Below are 21,366 nucleotides of genomic sequence, written 5' to 3'. Positions count from 1 at the left end.
TCAGTGTCGGATGTAACCTGCTTTGAGGACCAGATGGAGGAGGTTCACTCTTACAGATGTTTAAAGAGGACATATCGTGCACATTCCCAGGTCTATATTTATATTCTAGGGCTCTACTGGAATATCTTTGCATGAGTCATCAGTTCGAAAAACTCCTTATTTATCTTATACTGGCCTATATGCAGCCCCTAAATTCAGCCTCTGTCTAAAACAGGCCGTTTTAGCTCCTGTCTCTTTAAGGCCCGCCTCCTGATGAGCCCACTCTGTTCTGATTGGTCAGCTTCAAGAAGCTTCCTGACTACGTAAACAAACAACGGTAGTAGGATTTCACTTCTTTTACTTGTTCTTTACTCAAAATGTCAACTTCTCAAATACATCTGTACATGTTTGAGCTTGAATCTGATTCAAAACATGCGAGTGGATGATGTGAACATCCCGTTGAACAAAGACTACAGAATGGCCGGCCGTTTGCGGGCATGTGCCAACAATTTGACATCAGTTTGATGGGGAAATAGAGGTAATTTTCCAAATGGAGCGTTCAGAGCAGGCTGAAGCCCTGGCTTTTGACTTGAAGGTGGCATTTTTTTGACTCTGTTTAACATAGACATCTGACATTAGAGCAGTGTATAAACAACAGAAATTCACAAAAAACCTGGTATGTCCCCTTGAAAGTAACAGCATAAGATAGCAAATTGATTTTGAAACTTTTCCCTGCAGATGTATAAACATTGTGTAAGTCAACCGGCTTGTGTGTACTTGTTTCATGAGGTATTTAACGGGCTTAGGTTCACTTTCCAAACTGAAGATGCACCAGATGGTGATGAAAAGAAATACAAATTACCAGGATTTACTGTGAGAGCAATGCACTGAGTCAGAACAGTGTTTAAACTTCAGTCTGTTGTTGTACAGAGACAAACAGAACCAGCCGGGAAGATGAGGAGCTGTGTAGCTTCATAAATGATCTATTGCCATCACGCCAGCTTCAAACTGTAACGATTCTTCTCCATCCTACTGTAGCTTTCTTGAGAATATCTTGTAAACAATGGACCTCATGCAAGCAGCTCACCATTTGTACCAACAGATTCATTCTCAAGTGGCCTGAACGAGTGATTTAAGAGAATTTGTGGCATTAAACTATTTTCTTGGACTCAGAATTTTCCCTTTGGTACAAACAAAGTTTACATGAGGTCCAAACATATCACACAAGTGTCTGTGTTCCTTCACAAGGGGAACAACCCTTTTTTACACTTTATTATAAATTAAGTTAATAATTGACAGTTTACTGTATTAATAATCTAATCATTGAAGCTAGAGAGCCATACCATGTGTATAAGGAGTCAATCGGGGCCCAACAACAAATGTTTGCCCTGCGGGCCCATAGTAGGTTAATCCAGCCACGTCTCTACAAGAACACAAGTGCTGCCTGATGTTCTTCAATTTGATAATTACCTCTAGTTTTGTCCAACAAAACAAACAAACTTAATGAAAGCTTTAGTTTATGCTGCTAAATCTGTTGCTCTCCTCATTCAGCCCATGATATTATCATTTTTCTGTCTAGTTGTCTCCCCATCCGCTCATTGGCCTTATCGTCCATCCACCCATCCATCCATCCATCCATCCATCTACTCGATCACTGTCACTGAGGCGGATTTGACGGGTGAGCCACAGATTGCTGATCCAAATTTCCACACAGCATCCCGCAAATTACTTCTATTTCGGGATCAGTCACACTCAGCAGTCAGAGCAAACAAAATAAACACTTTACAGTCAGCACAGCATCAGGTGTCTCAGCTTCAACAAACACACATATAAACAGACAGATATAAGACAGATCGATTGATAGATAGATCAATAGAAACCTCACCATTCATGGTGGTTGTCTACAAAAGCAGACATGGGGCTAATCTGGACAGTGTACGTGTCGTTGGCTGAATATTCAAATAGGCCGTAGTACGGGTTGAACAGTTCTCTGGACACCAGGAAGAAAAACTCTCTGGAGGGCCCACTGTAGTCCAGCCTGTAATACAGATTATACACATATATGTATTTTACCTCAATCAGTGAATATTCTCCTGTTCTTAAAATAGCAATGTCTGGTGTAGACAACAATCTAAGAATAATCTGGAGAACTGGTGGTTACTTGAGCAGAGATACACCACCGCAATCATCATCCTTTGTGCATTTGCAACAAGAAAAGATGACAGAAGATGATAAAATTAACTGATAACAAAGGATATATTTCCCACCATCTACAAAACCAAATTTGCAGAAACAATGTACAAGCTAATAGAAGCTGTCAATCATCTGTGTAATGTTTGTTTACAGTAACTCTACCTAATGATGTTAAAATATTCTGTGTGGTTCTCTTCCCACCCACTTGCTCCAGCTTTTCATTCATCAGAAGACTGTGGATTTACCAAGATGTAATCAGATATGTGTGTAATTGAACATTTTTGAAGCTTAAGATAAGAATGAATACTTGGCAAAGTTCCCTCGGATCAATTACAGTTAGAAAATGCACACATTTCACACTCGCACTGTCTAAAAGAATGATAATGAAATGCACTGGGAATGAATTGTGTCGTTCTCACCCGTCCTCCCCTACAAAGCTGACGTAGAGTTTACTCCGCTGTAGGTCTTTTCGAGAGTAACACATGATCTGGTTAAAGGCGTCCTCCAGAAGGTGGTCCCTGCGTATGATGAGCCTGGAAGCACACACACACAGTCCAGTATTAGTATTAGACCTGATATTTCCTGCTGAAGAATGATATTAATGTTCATATTTTACTCATTATCTACTTTCACAGTGTTAATACTCAACTTGAGCTGAGGACAAACCTGAAGACCAGCTGAACTCTACAAAGACTGGACAGACCACATGTAAAGATTGTTTCCACCAACTGGCACCAATTCTTTAGTCTTTCACAATCAGGAAAGAATAAACACACTGAACCACTGATCTGTAACCACTGGAAAGAACGCCAGAACAGAATTATCGTGTTTTCTTGTAACAAAAAACATGAACGGCAACCTGCTTAAAGGTTTATATGCAGTGCAATTAGAGCTGAAAAGGCAAAAAAAGAAAGTGAGTGAAGTTTGTAAAATGAAGAATGAAAACTTCAGGTTGTTGTCGGCTGTGTAGCTCTTTGATTTCATGTTGTAGAAACGTTCATTCTCTTTACAGCTCAATCAACTTTTCCTCCGTTTTAATTATCAAACAGCAAACCTTCTGCTTGCCATTTTTTTCCCGTCTTTCATCTATTTAATGTTACGTCTCACTGGAGCGACGCACAAGTGACGTCAAACATGTTTTAAAAATCTTTATGAGAACGACTTGCAGCAACTGGATCTGAAGACTTAAGATTACAATCTTTACATATCACAGATTAAATGAGTTTATCTGCCGACTGTCAGCAGCGACTCACTCAGACTGACGCCGACCCGCTCCGACTCAGTCCCATCAGTCATCATATTCATAATCTGCTCAACATTCGTCATGTGTGACCTCGGCTTTAGAAGAATATTTGTTTGCATTTATAATGAATTTATAATAACCCAAAGAGCAACATGTTGGTCTTTTATCATGTATTGTAAAATCTTGAACTCACGACCTCGGACATGGGAGGCTGGCCCACTAGCAAGGAGGCCAAAACCCATGGTCACTAGCATCTGTCGCCAGCACGTCTCTTGAGGTGTTGGGGAGTGACGTTTACTCGCCACACAGCACTGTAACCTCTGGCTACCGTTACACTAGCACCTGTAGGGGTTTTTTGAATGTGCGTATCCCAAACAAATCCCATGAAAATACCAAAATCAACACTGTGTTGGTTCATCTTTCAATACTTTCTAACTTCACTACCCTGTCTGTGCCACTCAGCCCCAAGTCCTGAAGAGGTCACAAATACATATATATGTACTGTTCATTGTTTCACTTTTTAAAAAAGTCTAAATAATCTCCTAGTACAGCCGGCCACTGTTGTTTTTAGCAAATGTTACTCAAACAGGAGTAAATAGTGCATTAGATTACTACACATTTGGTGCTCTAGAGAGTATTTCTGTGTGTGGGACTGAATCACAATGAATAGTTTTTGGACAACAATGGAGCTTTACGGCACAGAGGAATAAGATATATCAGACTTTGATGAAGTGGCCATAAGTTGTATCGCTACTACAGATCAGCACTAAATAAGACAGTTCTTACATACACAAATATTGCAGATTCTTACTTTAAATTGTAGGATTTAAACCTACTTGACTTTCCCGGGTCCCTGGCCATAACCCTTGGTCTCAAGCTTTCTATAGAAGTTCCTCAGTTTGGCCTCAAAATCTCGCTTGTAGGGAGCAGGAGCGCGGGCGTTAGCTCGCTGGGTGCCTGAGATTTACATGACAGAGAAAAGGAAACAGACAGATAGAGAGAGAGAGAAAGGGGGCAAAAATGAACAGACGATGAACAGAAGGCACAACAGAGAGGTAAACACACAAAGAAAAGGGGGACAGAGGAGATTGAGATAAAATGAAATTTTAATGATCTCAAGCGGAAACCGGGTAAAGCCTGAATGGGTGTAGAATCAGAGAAACAGAAGTGTTGTATGCAGGTTAATCCTGGATTGTTATTTTACATCAGACAGTTTCATAAATTTGTGAGAAAAATAGACAGAAACACATCTATTTATCTGTCTGTGTTTCGGGTTGGGGTGGGGAAGTGTTGACATGAACCGATGTTATAAATGAAGGTGTTATGAAATTGCTTATTTTAGATATATAGCGAGCCAAACCTCTTGATGGAAGACATACTGTGCAATGTAATTAAAGGGTGAAAATTTAATAAAGGCGAGAAAAAGGTGTATCACGCCAGTAAAGCTGTTGCAGTGGAGGAGATGTACACAGAGAGAGAGACAGAGCGACAGATAAAGACTTACCAGGGGAGCTCTGAGGAGAGGAGAGGCAATAACTTGGGTGGAGTAACGGTGGCACATATGACATCACCTCTTCCTCAAATAAGCTGAGGAGAAGAAACACAATCAGAATACAATCAGAAAGGAAAAGACATTTAACACTGAGGAAATTATACGCCTTAGAGCAGCGTAGCATTAGCATAGGTGAAGAAAAGTAAGGATTAGATCTGTATTACTGATAGTTGTAGAGCTGTAACTGATTAAAGAATATCTTTACTACAATTACAGTTACTGCACTGGATTAAAAATGGATTTTGCTGGTTGTAAAAACAAAGCAACTCTGTCTGAAAAGGTTTGTTAAGAGAGGGCATCTGGTGAAGATGTTAAAGCCGCCAAGAACATTGCATCGCATGACTCAGCAGGTAATCATGACTGTAAAAGATAAAGATTTCCAAACAGTGAGGGAGGGAGTCGGGAGTCGAAGGGAAGAGACGCAGAGGGAGAGACGTGAGCAGCAATTTGACTTAAAACTCGTACTCCTTCTTTGAGTCATAACTCAAAGAACACACAGATATGATACACATATTTTTTAGATTCAGACTTCCCACTCAAGTTCCTTCATTTGGATGTTTGAGCTTCACTGTGCAGAAAGTTCCTCTGCCTTTACCTTAAATCTGAGTTTAAGGCTTTTCAGTGAAGTAGGAGACATCTTGTGTCCAGCAGTTGAACTTTTGAAATGAAAAATATTTGCATATTCATAGATTCAGGGAATTTCAATGAGGGAGAAGGAAGAGATGTGACAAGATGAGACAATTGAACTTTTTTTTGTGGTAAAACCATATCAGAAACAAATCATTATTCAAAACAGAGTATTTCATATACATCTTAAAACATGTCTGGAATGATATCATCATCCCTGGTGTACACTGCGGATGCACGTTGATAAATCTGCTTAGAAATCATAGAAAAAAAGACTCAATTTTTAAGTTTTCTTCGGGATCAAACTCATCCAGTGATAGTTGTCTCTGCATCCATGGCTACGTTTCAAACAGCAACTACTAATAGCTAATTCAGCATACTTTTAATGGTGCTAATTTGCCAAAGTGTAAACAAGTATAAGTTTAAGTTGTGGCCCACAGCTATGGCAACATTATACTTCCTGTTTACATCCCCCAAGGCATTATGGGAATGGTAGTTCCAAAACTGAGAGCATGATTATCCCCCAAAGCAAAGTAATACAAGGAACAAGAATACTAAACTCAAAATGGGACAGATGGTACCAATCTGGAGTAACTTGATTAAACATTAAGTTATAATTTTCACCTGTGACCAATAATGACACACACACACACACACACACACACACACACACACACACACACACACACATAAACAGGACTCACCTCAGCAGAATGACGAGGTCAGCGTCACTAGAGAGACGAGCCAGCCCACTGGCTCCCTCAGTGCGAATAAACTGCACCTTCTCCCTGCAAACACACACACATACACACATCAGGCGGTAAACTGATACAATCCATTAGGACTAAAGGTTAACTGTGTGTTCACGTTGACTGATGATGATGATGATGATGATAATGGAGGTGAGCGAGGCTAGAGAGGGAGACGGAGAGAGTAAAAAAGGAAACAGTAAGAGGAAGCGAGAGAGACGTACTTGAGCGGGTGGTTCCTGGCGAGCTCCGGTTGTCTTTCCTGCAGTATCTCAAAGATGTTGGGTTGCCGTAGAAACGCCACTATCTTGTCATTGTAGGCTGGAGGGGAGACGATGAGAGAATTATAAATAGGTATATTTTAATTCATCATGCTTGTATCTCATGCATGTTTCTTCTTATCAACACATATTTTTCATTCTTATAAATACTCAATATTATTACTGATGTTTCATTCTTCAACCTGACCTACGATTATGAGAAATACTATTATACTAATACTACTCACAGCCTCTTCCCAGTTAATCCAGTACACCTGCAGAGCAGCCGCCCCAAACTAACCTCTTAACCATGCACTCCTTCACACCTTTGCACTATTTGTATCATGTTTACAGTTCATAAAATCAATTTTACCTGTATATAGACTTTGTATGTTTTAACCCACTTGCTTGTACATAACAGTGATGTCTTATATTTAATTATCTGTGTTCCACTTGTTGTCCTTGTGTATCTTTCTGAAGATTGTTGTGTGTAAGCACATTGAGAGCCACTAGAAATCCAAGTCAATTTCTTTGTATACGTAAACATACTTGGCCAATAAAGCTTATTCAGATTCTGTAACAGCCTACATGAGTCTCATGTTTTACCGATTTTTACACAGTCAGAAAAATAAAAAGTCTGCATCCTGGTCATAGTTATTCAGTTATAAAATCCTAGCACACCTCCTGAGCGTCTCTCCTGCCTGGGCTGCTGTCAGCCAAAGAGTCAATCACACCGGACTGAAGACGAGGTTGTATCAGCATCTGGTTCAAAAGTAGTTTAACCGTTCAACGCTAACGCTAACATTCAACACGGCAGCTGAGAGCGTCATAGTCGGAGCAGGAAATAGAGCCGCTCTGCTCTGTGTCACACTGCCTTCCGTTTCCATCACGGTTATGTATTTAGGTCATTTTGAGGCAAGAGTGTGTAAAAGTTAACCAGCCTGTCATGCTGTCACCCTGCGTTACTCTGGATAAATGACACGGCTAGAAAAAAAAAGGTGATTTTACTGACAAAATGACAAAATTCTTGACTGGTAATTCGAATGATCAACGTTCAGACGGCAGCTTGAGTCTGTATCATGTGTGTTTATACTGTGCGGGAATGTGTTGTTGATCCTGCCTGACATACCCACAGGCACCACATCGTGGTACTGACTTCGACTGGAGCCGCTGAAGGTGCTGGATGGGCGGGGCATGATGGGCGGGTTGGTTTGGCGAGAGTCGTCCACCACCTGTGACAAAAAGAAGCACTACAGTTCAGGTCGCATCCTAGTTCTGAGACCGATCCACCGGCCGGTCATCAGCCGATGCAACCAAAACACTAGTTTTTATAAATCTGTATGATTCTGTCATACATTTTCCAAAAACACACCATATACTTTATCATAGATTTACTATCGGACAGGCTGCCATTGAAACTGGGAATCCCTCACATTGAATTAGTCAGCTCAGTATTCAAGATTTAAGATGGCTGCAAAAAAGCACCAAACCTAGAAGATAAATACTGTATGTGTAAATCTGGATGTTTTAAAAAGTGTAAAAATATATACATATATTTCAGCAGTCTCAGAAATCAGATATTCCTGAAAGCATTTGAATAAATAAGCAAGGAAGATATTTTTTAAAACATTCCCTGCTGCATTAGTATGCAATGCCTCCATTTTTTTTTTTTTTACTAATAGGACACCTATCCAAAATCCATGACCTTAACCAGATAATTGAACTCGATACCGGTGCGCGTTGTGTGGATGAAAGGGGCAACAGTAGCGATCTATCATGTTCACTACGGCTTCTGATGTTTATGGTAATTAACACGAAGGTATCGGTGGTAATTTAATGACATTAAATCAATCCTACATAGAGCTTTGGATGAGATGAGTGGAAACAAGATGGGAGCAAATGTCCATCTGTCTATCTTCCCAATTATATCAACATAAAAAAAGATCAATTATATGACATGCAATATGTATATGAAGATGAAGCAGGGAATAAAGAAGGATTAAGGAAACTGGATTTGTTGTTAAAGCCTTGAAATTAGGTGATGTTTCACTGTACTAAGGGCCTAAATCAGCAGCAAATACTGGAAAAAGAAGAACTGCAGACTCTAAGTACTGACAAAATTAAATAATTAATTTTCTACTGCTGCACTCCTGACTCGCATTTTAAGAAGCACTGATGTCATTCTCTGTGGGGGTTTTAGCAGTAAGAAAAAAAAAGGCCTTTTTATCCTTCAAACTAGCCTCTATAAACATTGCAGTTTCTCTGTAAGTCTTAAGCTGACTCCCAGTGATGAGTGCTGCAGTGGCGGCTAGTCTCTCACCTCCCCGGCGCTGTGGCTACGCTGGCGGCTCAGGTGCTGGCGGTGGGCCAGCAGCCCGGTGGAGCGAGAACTCTGGAGGGGCAGCCGCGGGTCAATGAAGGTCGTGGAGCGACAGTTGTGATCCACAAAGAAAGGCTGAGGATTGAGAAAGAAACACTCACGGTCGGTCACATGATCTCCACTATGTGTACACAGGAAACATATCATCACATACAGTACACTGACAGGAAGGATTATAAAGATAACATCACCCTGAAACAAACACCAGTGCTGGAAAAAGTACTCATATCCTTTACTTAGGTAAAAGCACCAATACGACAATGTAAAAATACTACATTACAAGTGAAAGTGTTGCATTTAAAATCCTACTTAAGTCAAAATAAAGCAGTATTATCAGCTAAATTTACTAAAAGTATTCAAAGAACTAATTTTATAGAAAAATATACTATATATTATGATAAATTACATTATTAATAGTGAAGCATCAGTGTTAGAGCAGCATGTTACTGTTGTAGCTGCTGGAGGTGGAGCTAGTTTCAACTACTTTATATACAGTTAGCTAGTTTAGTCCGGTGGTTCCCAACCTAGGGGTCGGGACCCTTCAAGACGGTCACGAGATAAATCTGAGGGGATGTGAGATGATTAACAAAGAAAAAACAAAGTTCTGAGTCATGTTTCACAGAAGCAATTTGCCAGGAAATTGGTTCCAGTGCCCTGTGTCACAAATGACTATCACTGGCAAATTGAAGAATGTCCTGTGTATTTCCTCTCACATGCTTGTGCACGGGTCCCGAATTAACACGAGGGGAAATGATCTCATGTTGCAAGTCGCAGCTTGCATGTTGTGAATTTAGGTGAAACAGGGCCCCTGATACATAAATTAATATTATTTTTGGACTTTTCTCTAGTCTTTGATTTAAATGAAACCATGTGAGATGTTTTTCTCAGGGATCATAAGCTAAAAAAGTTGTAATCTATTAGTTTAATCTTTAAACATGTGTTATATTTTATTGGGTTATCATTTTTTATGTAACCTTTTTAACCACAAAAGGAACAAGTAACTCAAGATGGTACATAAATGTAGTGCAGTAAAAGTACAATATTTCCCTATTTCCATCTGAAGTGTAGTGGAGTGGAAGTATCAAGTAGCATGAATGGTACTAATAAGAGTACAAGTACCTCTAACACACACTTCAGTCTTTGTTTTAATCTAAGATTTGCTGTTGTGGGCCACTGAGCAGAGGAAACAATCACTGGACACACACACGACCTTCAGGATTAATGTAATGACAAGAGTCACATGTCAGGGGTCTCACACACACACACACACACACACACACAGACACACCTTCCCAGTATGGTCGTGCTTCATCTCCCAGCCCCGAGGAAGCTCCAGCTGCTTGTTGGAGAACATGTTGAGGAAGGTGACGAGGTCGCGGTTGTGCTGGTAGCGCTCAAAGTAATGAGCATCCCGACGCACCTTACTGATCATGTGCTTCAGGCAGGTGTTGCTCGTAAACATGCGGTAGGCACTCTGGACAGAGAGAGGTGATGTCATCAGAAAGAGACAATAGGCAGACTAGAGAAACAGCATTCAGCATTAGTTCATTCAATAAAAATGGAAGTGGATGTGTGTGGATGGTTTGACATTTTTTCAACAATAGAAATCTCCAGAATTAAAAGTAATTTAAATTTCATGCTGGTAATATGTGTGTGAATGAGGTTATTAATAGCCTGGTTTGAGACCTTTAGATGTTTAATTGGTTCAGCGATTCAAACTGAATGAATGAAGCGAAACGAAACGGCATCTTTGTCATGATTAGTACAGAATCAGTGTTGCATACAGTCGATTTTGTCTCTTAGACAAGCGGTTAAAATGTACATTTTCTTAAGTAATTAAACTTTGTAAGTCTTTTCTTTTCAATCTATCATTTTATATTCACACATTTAGAAAAAAATATATCTGCATAATATGAGACATTTTATTTGAGTGCAGCTATTCTATTTATTCTCAAAAACTTCATGGTGAGGACTATTATTTAATAATTTCTCAATTCTTACTTTAAAATAATGTAGTAATTCAGAAAAATAGAGAAATGCAGCAATGAAGCAAAGGATAAGTTCATCAAAACTACAAAATAAACAAACCAGAAACAACATCTTCTCACCTCTAGTCATTGTGTTTTTATGTGTTCAGACATTAAAATCCATCCATCACATAAACAGAAACTATCCGCAGGGCCAAATAATACTAAAGATAAGTAAGAGAATATGTTTGTTTTGGGTTATTTTATTGGTAATTTGGGTGAACTGAACCTTTGTGCTTATAATATTCAATTTATATGAAACAGAAATATGTAAGAACGTCTTTGAGATGCCAAACATTTGTAAGTTTAAAAATGTTTGGTATTTTTACTAGATACATTACTTTATTATCATGTAATAACACTTAAATTACTCACGACTTAATAATGATTGTCATCATTAATCATCACTTAACTGATGAACCATTTCAGCACCCTGCTCCAACAGCACTGAGTCATAAACGCCCTGAGACGACACTTTTGTACCGAACTGTACTGAAGCAGCGTTGATGAACTGACAAAAGGTTCAGCGGGTTCGTTCACACAGCTATAACTATATCTGAGTCCGATTATTGTGATGAGTACTCCAAAATATTATTAAATAGAAGTGGTTCTTGAGTTTAGAGCTACGTCTGTTTATACGTAGACGGATAGATATACTGTATGTTAATGGAGCTCAGGGTCAAAGGTGACAGAGGGGGTGAAGCACACTCGACTGACGGGGTTAGAATGCAGCACGGTGAAGAAGTCGGGGCTGCACAGGAACTTGGCGCTGGGTGACTGCAGCAGCAGAGAGAGCCGCGAACGACCACTGGAGTGACTGACTGCACTTTCTCGTCTGTATTCTGCAACAGAATCGACACACACGAGTCAGACACTGAGAAAGCAGAGAAATATTTATTTTGGTACAATATGCCAAGACTGTGGCACAAACAAAATCACATACTGTATCTAGTATTTTCTATAAGTGAGCTTAAAGGACAGGTTCACAATTTTTCAAGTGTGTTTTAAAACAACAGTCAGGTGTCCGTATGATCAGTGAAAGAGGTTTTCCTCGCTGTAATCATTCCTCCTGTTCATACTGGATATTAAAAGATCCTTCAAAGTGTTTTCAATGTAAATGATGGAGGCTAAAGTCCACAGTGTGTCCACACAGTCATTTAAAAGTTGATGTGAAGCTTATATGAGGCTTCATCAGTCTGAGTTAGTCATATCAAGTGGATATCTGACACATTTACAGTCTTTTTAGCATCAAATTCTCTCTTTGTGTTTCCTCGGACAGTGTTTCCCTGTTGAGCTGCGGTGGAAGTATAGTAACAAGAAGAGGAACTTTGGCACTAAAAAGACTGTAACGTTGAAAGATATCTACTAGATTTGACTCATTTGGATGCTGAAGCTTCATATTAGCTTCAGATAAACTTTTAAATACATTTTTGCACAGAAGGAGGACTGTGGTTTTTGTCCTCCATCATTTACATTGTAAGTGTATTATGAAGGATCCTCTAATGGTCAGTATGAACAGGAGGAATGATTACAGCAAGAAAAACATGTGTCAATGTTCATTTGGGCTCCTGAATGTTGTTTTAAGACAGACTTGAGAAATTGTGAACCCTTCCTTTAGAGAAAACATCTCCACAGAATACTGCTCTGCTGAGACCTTTGTGTATTTGATACTTTGCTGATAATACTTCTGTACTTTTACTTAAGTAAAGCATCTGAAAACTTCCACCACTGTTTCCATCACTTCATTGGTTTCAGAGCATCTCATCAAAGGACCACAGTTGAAAATTAGCCATCTGGCTAATAATGGCACATTTACAGAAATGTTAATTAATGTCTCCTTAGAAATAAATAAATTAATTACATTAATAGAGACATAAGACATCAAAAGTAGATTTTCACTAATCAAAATCTGAAGAATCCTACAAAGATGTTACTTTGAGTTGTTGTCGTTTTGGAACATTTCTGATTATTTTTATTCTCTTTTTGTTTCTATCGTGACAATTTTGTGTTTCTTGTCAGTTTGTATTGTCTGCTTTTTCAGAATTCAGATTTATGTAACTTATTTTCTGACCTCTATATTTGGCGTGTTTAGCTTCATCTTGTTTTCTTGTGATTTTAAATCACTGTTTGTTTTATTTGTTTGCTCATGTTGTGGAAGCTGCTGGGGATCCAGATAAAGAATAAAGAATAAAGGTCTATTGAAACTGACCAGAAATGGAGTGAGGCATCAGTTCGCCTTCTGGTTCAGGAAGCAGGTCAACCGTGCTTTCCTCTGCCCGATCACTGTTGGTTATGGTCCTCCTGATGCTCTGGTATCTGTGATCAAGTGAAGGTTCAGTTTTACACCATTTCAGCGAAGAATGCAGACAAACTAAAAGTGAAGCATCCTGAGTGAAGAGAGATTAATACACAAGCTGCTTGCGTGTCCCTTCTGAAAGTCTTTGTGCACCTTTATTTATTCAAAGGTGCATTAGTTCAGAGAAACAATGAGAAACCTGCAGGCCATGTCCCATTAAAGCAGAATACATAACAGACAAAATGGCTCTTTGAGAAAACACTTTTATAAGCACGCTAGTTCTGTTTTGCTCCTCTAGTCTACTGATAAAGGTAACCCTCGGTTTAGTGAGATATTAAATATTTACCTATACGTAGCAGTATTCACTATTACATGGTTATTGACAGGACATTTATCTTTAGAAAGCCCACCTGCGGTTGAGTTGCTCCATCTGCTGAATGGAGTTGGAGCGAGTCAGGCCCTGCGGGGCAGGAGGTCCGGTGGGACGCTGCCATGTGGTGGTCCTGTTCACGTGGTCCACGAAGAAGATCCTGCCGTGGCTGTCGATCCGAGCCTCCCAGTCTGAGACGCAGTTAATAATTGACACACAGTAGGTGTTTAATGCCTCAGAGGAACAAAACTGTAAAAATAGATGCTAGCTCACAGTTAATGACGGATGATAACATCAGCAACTACATCTTAAAGCGCATACAACCTCACTCTGACAAGACATATATATATATATATATATGATATATATATGATATATATATATATATATGGTATATATGATATACTGTATTTTTTTTCACTAATTTTATAAAAGTGCAATCAGTGTAAAATTAACATTAACCAAACTAAGAGTCAACAGACATGCTAGCTGCAGCTAACATTTGCTAGTTAGCACTAAACACTAAGTACAGCTGAGGCTGAGTGTGATTACCTTTTCAAGTATTTGGTCTTGAACCAAACTATTGGACAAACTGGAATTTTGCTAGATGAAAGGTTGAACCACCACTAAAGTTATTATAATTAAAACTGAGGGGAAGACTAATGTCTGAACCAAATTACATGTCAATCCATCTAATAGTTGTTGGGAAATTTGAGGTCAGTGGATTGAACAACTGATCAATCAACATTGCCATCTCTAGAGTCAGCTTGTTAAGAAGAAATGCAAAGCTTCAGATAAAAGTACACATATTTTAATAAGAAGACACTACAGAGTGAGGTGACGATTACGCAGAAAAGACTTTATTCCTTTATTCCATGAAAACCTTCTTTACAAGTTTTCTTTATACTTGTTCATCATGCGTAGTAAAGCACACCTCCCTGCAGGTTTGAGTGCCTAACCTACACAATGGACTTGTTCTTTCGATACATTAGTAGGACATGGACATGCTGTAGACAAAAATGCACATATAAAGACAAACACAGAAACACAAACACATACTGCTATACAGACAGTGATGTACACAGCTACAAGACACTCATGGTATGTTTCATGCAGACACACACACTCACTGGGAGGCAGTGGCTCGTCCACACGTTGGTAACGGTGGATGTCGTGACGCACAGAAGGAAGCGAACGCACAGGATGGCCGTTGACGTGGGTACCTTCGCACAGAAAACACATGCAAGAAAAAGGGAATTTTGATTTAATTTATCGTGATCATTATGAAAATATTGTTTAAACGGCAGTGTTGTTCACTTGGGTTTTAAGCTGTACAATCCAACTTAAACCCAAATCGTTTATTTCTAAAGATGCATTTCTTGGGAACGAAAAAAAAAGTGAACATAAAGGTGCTTAAAGCTGAGTACCTTCCTCTCCATCTGTTTCCGTGGTAGCTTGCTCTGAATCCGCAGATACCGCCTCCTCAGGTGGCTTTGTCTCCTCCCCTTCCTGTTCTACAGCCACGCCCCCGGCAGCCTGCAGGCTCAGCCTCCTCACGCTGATCTCCTCCACCTCCTCTTGCTCGCCCGCTGAGGGAGCTTCTACTTCAGCCTCGGTGACGGTGACGACTTGCCCACCACCTTCATCAGCTACAGCTTGATTAATCGGTGGGGTACCAGACGTTATGTCTCCCCCTGGATCAATGGCTGTCTCTGCACCCTCCTCTGCTTCCTATAAAACATCCCCCCCAAAAATAAAAAAAAATGAAAGAGTGAAAACAATGGATGCAATTATAATCATCACAAGACATTAATTGAGCCTGACGGTGTTTTATGTTGTCAAGTGCTGTTGGAGAAGCCGAAGTTCAAGTTGAGCTCACTGGGTAAATCACTCACAGACATGCAGAGCATTTCACATGAACTGCTTCTAATAAACTGTGAATTACAAGAAGTGAGTCAATCCCAGTTGTGGCTCATGACATGAGGCGGCATTAGCTTCATCACCAAGGAAACAAACACATGACTTCATGCAAATATGCATTGGTGTGTAGGTACGACAGGAAAGGAATCAATCAAATATTCGTTGAAAAATCCCATAAAAAGCAGACAGATATCTTGAGAAAATGTATTTAGCATCGTATATTGGAGGTGGAATGATGGATTGCAGTAGTATTGTGGTGCAGCGTCCTTTAATGAAAGTCCATAAGTCTCCAGAATCACAAGACACGTGTAAACAGCATGGGGCTAGGGCCCAGCGGAGACTGCTGCTCAGTACAATGTGTGCACTGTGGAGACACTAATGACACTCAGCCACAGCAGAGTGAATTGTGGCTGCACATTCAGCCAAAGATAAAGAAGATAAAGTAACGGTAGGATGAAAAGTGACAAAAGCAAAATATTATTAGAACTCATCACCACAGTGTAGACATATCTACGACCAGCTGAACAGACTGTGATGTTTATTAGGCTGCGCGTTTAGAGATTGACATAATAACTCGTGGTGGTGTTACAACTGATCAACTCACAGCTGCCTTGATGTTTTTACTGTTCTGTAGAGCTGCAATGATTAGTTGATTACTCAATTAATCGATCGGCAGAAAATTAATCAACTATTTTGATAATCAATTGATTGTTTTGACTCATTTTTTAAAAGTAAAGATCCAAACTTCTGTTTTTCTCTGTTTCTTCAGTTACTATATTATATTATTATATTAAATTTAATATCTTTTTCAGTATTTTCTGACATTTTATTGACCAAACAACTAATCAATTAATCAACAATGAAAATAATCATCAGTTTCACTCCTACAGTTCTGTGCTATTTACAGGCAGATTTTATACAAGTTGTATTTCCCCCAATCACCTGTATATACGAATATATAGCATGGAAATATTTCTAAAGAAGAAAATAGCTACCAAAAAGGGTGCAGCAGTAAAATTTTCATTGAACTGAAGTGAAGATTAAAACCAAATTGAAGACACAAATGAAAGCCAAACAGCAGTAAGTTGCACAGTTACACAAATTTACAATTTGCACACTGCACAGCAGAAACTATTATTGCACTATTATTGTCATCAGCAGTATCATCATCATCAGTTTGCAAGAATTCACAGTAGTATCTACAGTAAAGGTATAAGGACACATATACACAAGTGCAAGCTGATGATTCACATCCTGCCTGTTGGTGGTAATGAGTCAACAAACAAAGCAATGCACCAATAAAGCAGTGAGGAAGAAGACTGATAGTAAGCAAACATGAATGTAAACATATTTGCGTGTTATAATATAAAAAAATGGCTTTGCAAATGTTTTCTGTGGAGGGACCTCAAGGATTCACATAATGTATTTTGGTGAGAAACTCTGAATGTAATCATAACTTTTGTTTGTTTACAAGAAAACTTGACAGGACAAATATCTAAATTTGCTAATAAAAACAGACATGTTTATGTTATTAATAAATAAAACATGTACAATATATTCTTCAAAAGGAAATTTGAGGCCTCCTTGTAGACATCCGCTGATTTAATTTGCTTGGAAAGAAATCTGTGTGTGAAATGGACAACAACAGACAACTAGACAATATGGACTAGTGCTGAAACTATTAATCGATTAATCCACATAAAATCAAACATATTTTGATAATTAATCATTTGAGTCATTTATCAAACATCTGTTGTTTCCAGTTTCTCAAATGTTTTGAGGGTTTTTTTATCATTATAAATTGAATATCTTTGGGTTTTTGAACTAAACAATTTCAAGACGTCACCTTAAAGAGCAACTTCACACCCATGAAAATCTTGTTTTTGCTGATCTGCAGTGGTTTAATTCTCACCGTGCTGCAGTGATGTATAGGTGTACTCCAGGACCCTGTGACATCAGTGGTGGGTGTGGTTACAGGTGCAACAAAGCACAATTTCTGACCACACCAATCAGTGATGCTGGGTGTGGTCAGCTGTCAAAGAGGCTTTAAACTTAAAACCAGTGAAACAAGGCTTTTCAGCTTGTTGTTAAGTTACTCTTTAAGGATTTTCAGACATTTTACAAATTATACAATACATTTAATCCTAAAAATTAATTACTAATCAAATTAATCATTAGCTGCAGCCCTTATAAGAACATTGGTAGTTTTGGAGAGACAAATATGAACAAAAGGCTGAATCTTGGGTTGCACCGACAGTATAAAAGGACAGTGAACTCACCACAGCAGTAGTCAGTGTGATTGGACAGCTCTCTGATGATGAGACAACCGTCTGAGGGGCTGTTGCCATGGAGCAGGTGTCAATCTCTGACAAAGGGTCCTCACCAGGCCCCCTTCCTTCCTCATGCACCTCTCCACCCTCTGGCAAAGCATTATGGGACACAGCCTCGATGAAGGGAGTGTCCTCTACTTCAGAGAAGACGTCTGGCTCCAAAATATCCTCCAAGTCCAGGCCTGCCTCCGCATCCAGGACTTCGTCGGCCCCAGGGGGCACGTCTTCTGTCAGAGCTCTTGCACCCTCGGGCTCCTCCTCCAGCACTGACGGCTCCAGCTGCTCGGGCTCCTGCTGGAGCTCAGGAAACGGGTCATCCTCATCGGGGCCACTGACATCCGGAGGGTCTCCATTCATCAACAGCGGCGACAGCGGCACCGGAATGATGTCATTGGCCCCGGATCTCTCCTCATCCTCGTCTGAATCGATGTGCAACATGGCGCTGAGCCTCGTGTGTGTGGGGAAGCTGGAGCGTAGTTTAGGTGAAGCGGCACCTAGCGGTCTTTCACCGGGACCTTTGGGGGCCTCGATAGCATCCAGGCCCTCAATGAGTGACCTCTGGAGCATTTGATGGCCTGACATGCTCGTAGCCGCCATGTATTGACCCTCAGCTCCAACAACAGGCAGGTCCTTCTCTGGGTAGGCCGTGGCCCCACCTTCCCACATGCTTTGGGAGCCCTGGGAGCCGGTGGGGGAGGGGCCTGAAGAGACCACCCCTGGAAGGTGATGGGGCAGGTCCTCGTCATCAGATGGAGTCCCCGGAGCTCCATTCAAGGACGAAATGCCGATGATAGAATCAGGAGAGGCACCTGGGCAGAGAAGGTTGCATGTTGAGGAAAACAAATGAAAGAAAATAAATTCTGTAGTGGTGGAAAATACAATTTAGAGGCAGATTTACCATCAGGCCCAGTCGAGGTGAGCTCCACTTTGAACTGCAACTGGCCGCTTACGTGTTCGGTGGGCAAGCGCCGACACAAAGGGAAACTCACAGGCTGGACTCTGGACAGCCAAACAAAGAGGAAAACGGACACATCATCACCATGATACATTCTATGACCCTCTATGTAATGAAGTAATGAAGTTAGTCATAAAAAAAAGTCCTTCAGACTGAGCTGAAGCTGGAGCTGACTGAGTATGTTCTGTTTGTGTGTGTATGTTTGTCACATACCCAGGTATTTTCTCAATAAGCCGCTGCACAGGGATAGTGAGCTGACCAAGGAAACGTTTGATGATCGGCCTGCTTTTCGCAAACTTGTCCTTCACCTCGATGTACAGGATGTCTGTCATTAGTGCTACAAATGTGTATTTCTGCAGAGAGGTAAAAAAAAAAATACAGTCAGTGAAGAGAAAGCATCCAAGTGAACGTGTTTGGATACTGTATGTCTTCTGACTGATAATGACAATTGAGTGAGTGTGTGTGTGTGTGTGTGTGTAAACGCCTAAATGTCACCTCTCCATGCCAGACGGGGTTGGTGGTGTTAGCAATGATGGCCGATCGTCGTTCCTGTCCATGATGGCTGAAGATGGGGAAAACGCTCCTCTTCCCTGGGTGAATGGACATCTTCAGGTATGGGTCCGGATTGAAAAACATGCCCTTCTTCAGGCCAGTTGCACGCAGATCTGCAACAAAACATCAAGTAAAACTTTACAGCACTTTTCAAAACCAGGGCTACAAAGTCACAGTTACAAATAGAACAACAATAAAAAGAATATGAATAAATATTTTAGGAAGAGACAAGTATTTTTTTTCTCTGAATAGTAAGAACAAAGAGAGCTACGAATAAGACCTACTTTGAGGAAAAGTAGGTCTTGAGATGAGATTTAAGATATTAAAGACATCCTGTTTGTGACAAGAGGACCACATATACTGTATCCACCCTGGACAAGAGAAAGACTAAAACTCTATTTCCTGTTAAAATGAACTGTTCTTCTGTTTCTCAAGTAGAAAGACTGTGAGTGTGAGCCAATCAAATCATATATTTGATTTATTTATGTTTCATTATTTGATTAGTTGCCTGTGAACACTACTCAACATTGTGTTAAAACATAGCGTTTAAACTATTGTAGTATCTGTTTCTGATGGTTTGTTTTGTTGTTTTCAACTCAGAGAAGTTACAAAGTGGCGAATGGTTTTCTTTACATTATAGTTGAGTTTGCAGTCAAATATACTGTCGCAAAAGACTGCTGCAAACAAACTGTAAAAGTGCAGTCTGGCACTTTTCTGTAAACCTATTTGAAAAAAAACCCCTCTGATATCACCCCACTTAAATAGAAAACATTCCCTGGATTTCTCTGACAGGAAACGCCTCTTTAAATTCCAAGATCACTGTGCTTCCTGAAAAACAGCTGTTAAAGTTTACTCTGGCTTTTCCCGAAAGGACTGTGAGACAAACATGATTGCATCACTCAGCCAAAAATCAAATGTCTGGTTTGTGTTTTACTTGCTCCAAATTATTATTGAAGATGATTACAAGAAGAGAGTCTGAACTGCAGTGTGCTACTTAAAAAATGCATTATATAACAATGCATTAACAATGCATATTCAAAATGTCCTCTAACATAAAAAACATGTAAAACACGTAAATCTCTCAACTCACCTGTCAAAGTAAAGCTGATCAGTTTCCGAGGGTGCTCAACACCCACCTGCTCTGCCAACCCCTCAACCTAAGAGAGAAGAGGCAACATCAGACTCAGAAACAACACACAGACACATTTGTATTCCAAGGGATCTAACACTAACCTATATTAGTCCAACTAAATTCACATAAATCTAAATGCTAATACGAGAGACAACTAGGAAGGTGGAGAATTACATTTGCTGAAAGCAGGCAGTGGTGTAGCTGCAAGGATGCATTGCTCAGTGTTGGTGGAGCAAAGAGAATATGTACCAAATTGTTTATACAATATGAACCATCTAGGTATGATTTATGGACATGTGACTATACTTTCATGCCTGGCTGAACAACTGCAAAGCTAAATTATGCACAAATTGTGTATAACTTATATGACTGCTACATTTTACATTGGTTTTATATTCATTTTGGTGTTAAAATTAACTCGCAGAAACTTTTTTCTTGAGTCCGCTGCTGAACAACAAACTGTTAAAGTCCAACTGAAATCACATTTAATTATCTCTGTTTGCACTCAAAGACGTACAAATGTATTAGTAATAGTTTTGATGATTGAAGAATTGATTAGAATGAAGAAAAAAGGAAATATCAGAAATGCTCCTTTTTGTCTCAGCTAGCTGGAGGAGCATATCGAAGAATTGCTTGATTGAAAGAAAGGAGACAAAGTAAACAAATGCTAACAGGGATTCTGAAGAGCAACGACCAAACCAGCATCTAACAGGTCTGATGTGACATTTGCATGTATGTTTACATGTTGTTTAATGTACTGCAGGTGAGCTGCTAACTAGCTACCTACCCTGCGAGCTGACG

At 39.8% G+C, this 21,366-nt stretch overlaps 1 protein-coding gene across 2 annotated transcripts in view; it reads right to left on the bottom strand.

The window, feature by feature from the left end:
* The window catches only part of hecw2a (HECT, C2 and WW domain containing E3 ubiquitin protein ligase 2a), a 55,099-nt gene that overhangs the window by 12,658 nt on the left and 21,075 nt on the right, over positions 1-21,366 (bottom strand). The window contains exons 6-24 of one of the 2 annotated variants that reach the window (XM_067602941.1): positions 20,524-20,590; positions 19,377-19,546; positions 19,095-19,234; positions 18,825-18,925; positions 17,876-18,735; positions 15,104-15,407; positions 14,807-14,899; positions 13,717-13,867; positions 13,220-13,326; positions 11,728-11,852; positions 10,272-10,457; positions 8,924-9,058; positions 7,733-7,853; positions 6,568-6,664; positions 6,299-6,382; positions 4,920-5,002; positions 4,252-4,372; positions 2,592-2,705; positions 1,865-2,017 (exon numbers count right to left, since the gene is read on the bottom strand). In XM_067602941.1, coding sequence (XP_067459042.1) covers positions 1,865-2,017; positions 2,592-2,705; positions 4,252-4,372; positions 4,920-5,002; positions 6,299-6,382; positions 6,568-6,664; positions 7,733-7,853; positions 8,924-9,058; positions 10,272-10,457; positions 11,728-11,852; positions 13,220-13,326; positions 13,717-13,867; positions 14,807-14,899; positions 15,104-15,407; positions 17,876-18,735; positions 18,825-18,925; positions 19,095-19,234; positions 19,377-19,546; positions 20,524-20,590 — 3,212 coding nt within the window. The remainder of the gene's footprint in view (positions 1-1,864; positions 2,018-2,591; positions 2,706-4,251; positions 4,373-4,919; positions 5,003-6,298; positions 6,383-6,567; positions 6,665-7,732; positions 7,854-8,923; positions 9,059-10,271; positions 10,458-11,727; positions 11,853-13,219; positions 13,327-13,716; positions 13,868-14,806; positions 14,900-15,103; positions 15,408-17,875; positions 18,736-18,824; positions 18,926-19,094; positions 19,235-19,376; positions 19,547-20,523; positions 20,591-21,366) is intronic. The other variant, XM_067602942.1, reaches the window with a different exon arrangement.

The sequence above is a fragment of the Thunnus thynnus genome, chromosome 11 (genome assembly GCF_963924715.1).
Source record: "Thunnus thynnus chromosome 11, fThuThy2.1, whole genome shotgun sequence".
Lineage (NCBI taxonomy): Eukaryota > Metazoa > Chordata > Actinopteri > Scombriformes > Scombridae > Thunnus > Thunnus thynnus.
This window is presented reverse-complemented; position numbering and strand designations above follow the sequence as displayed.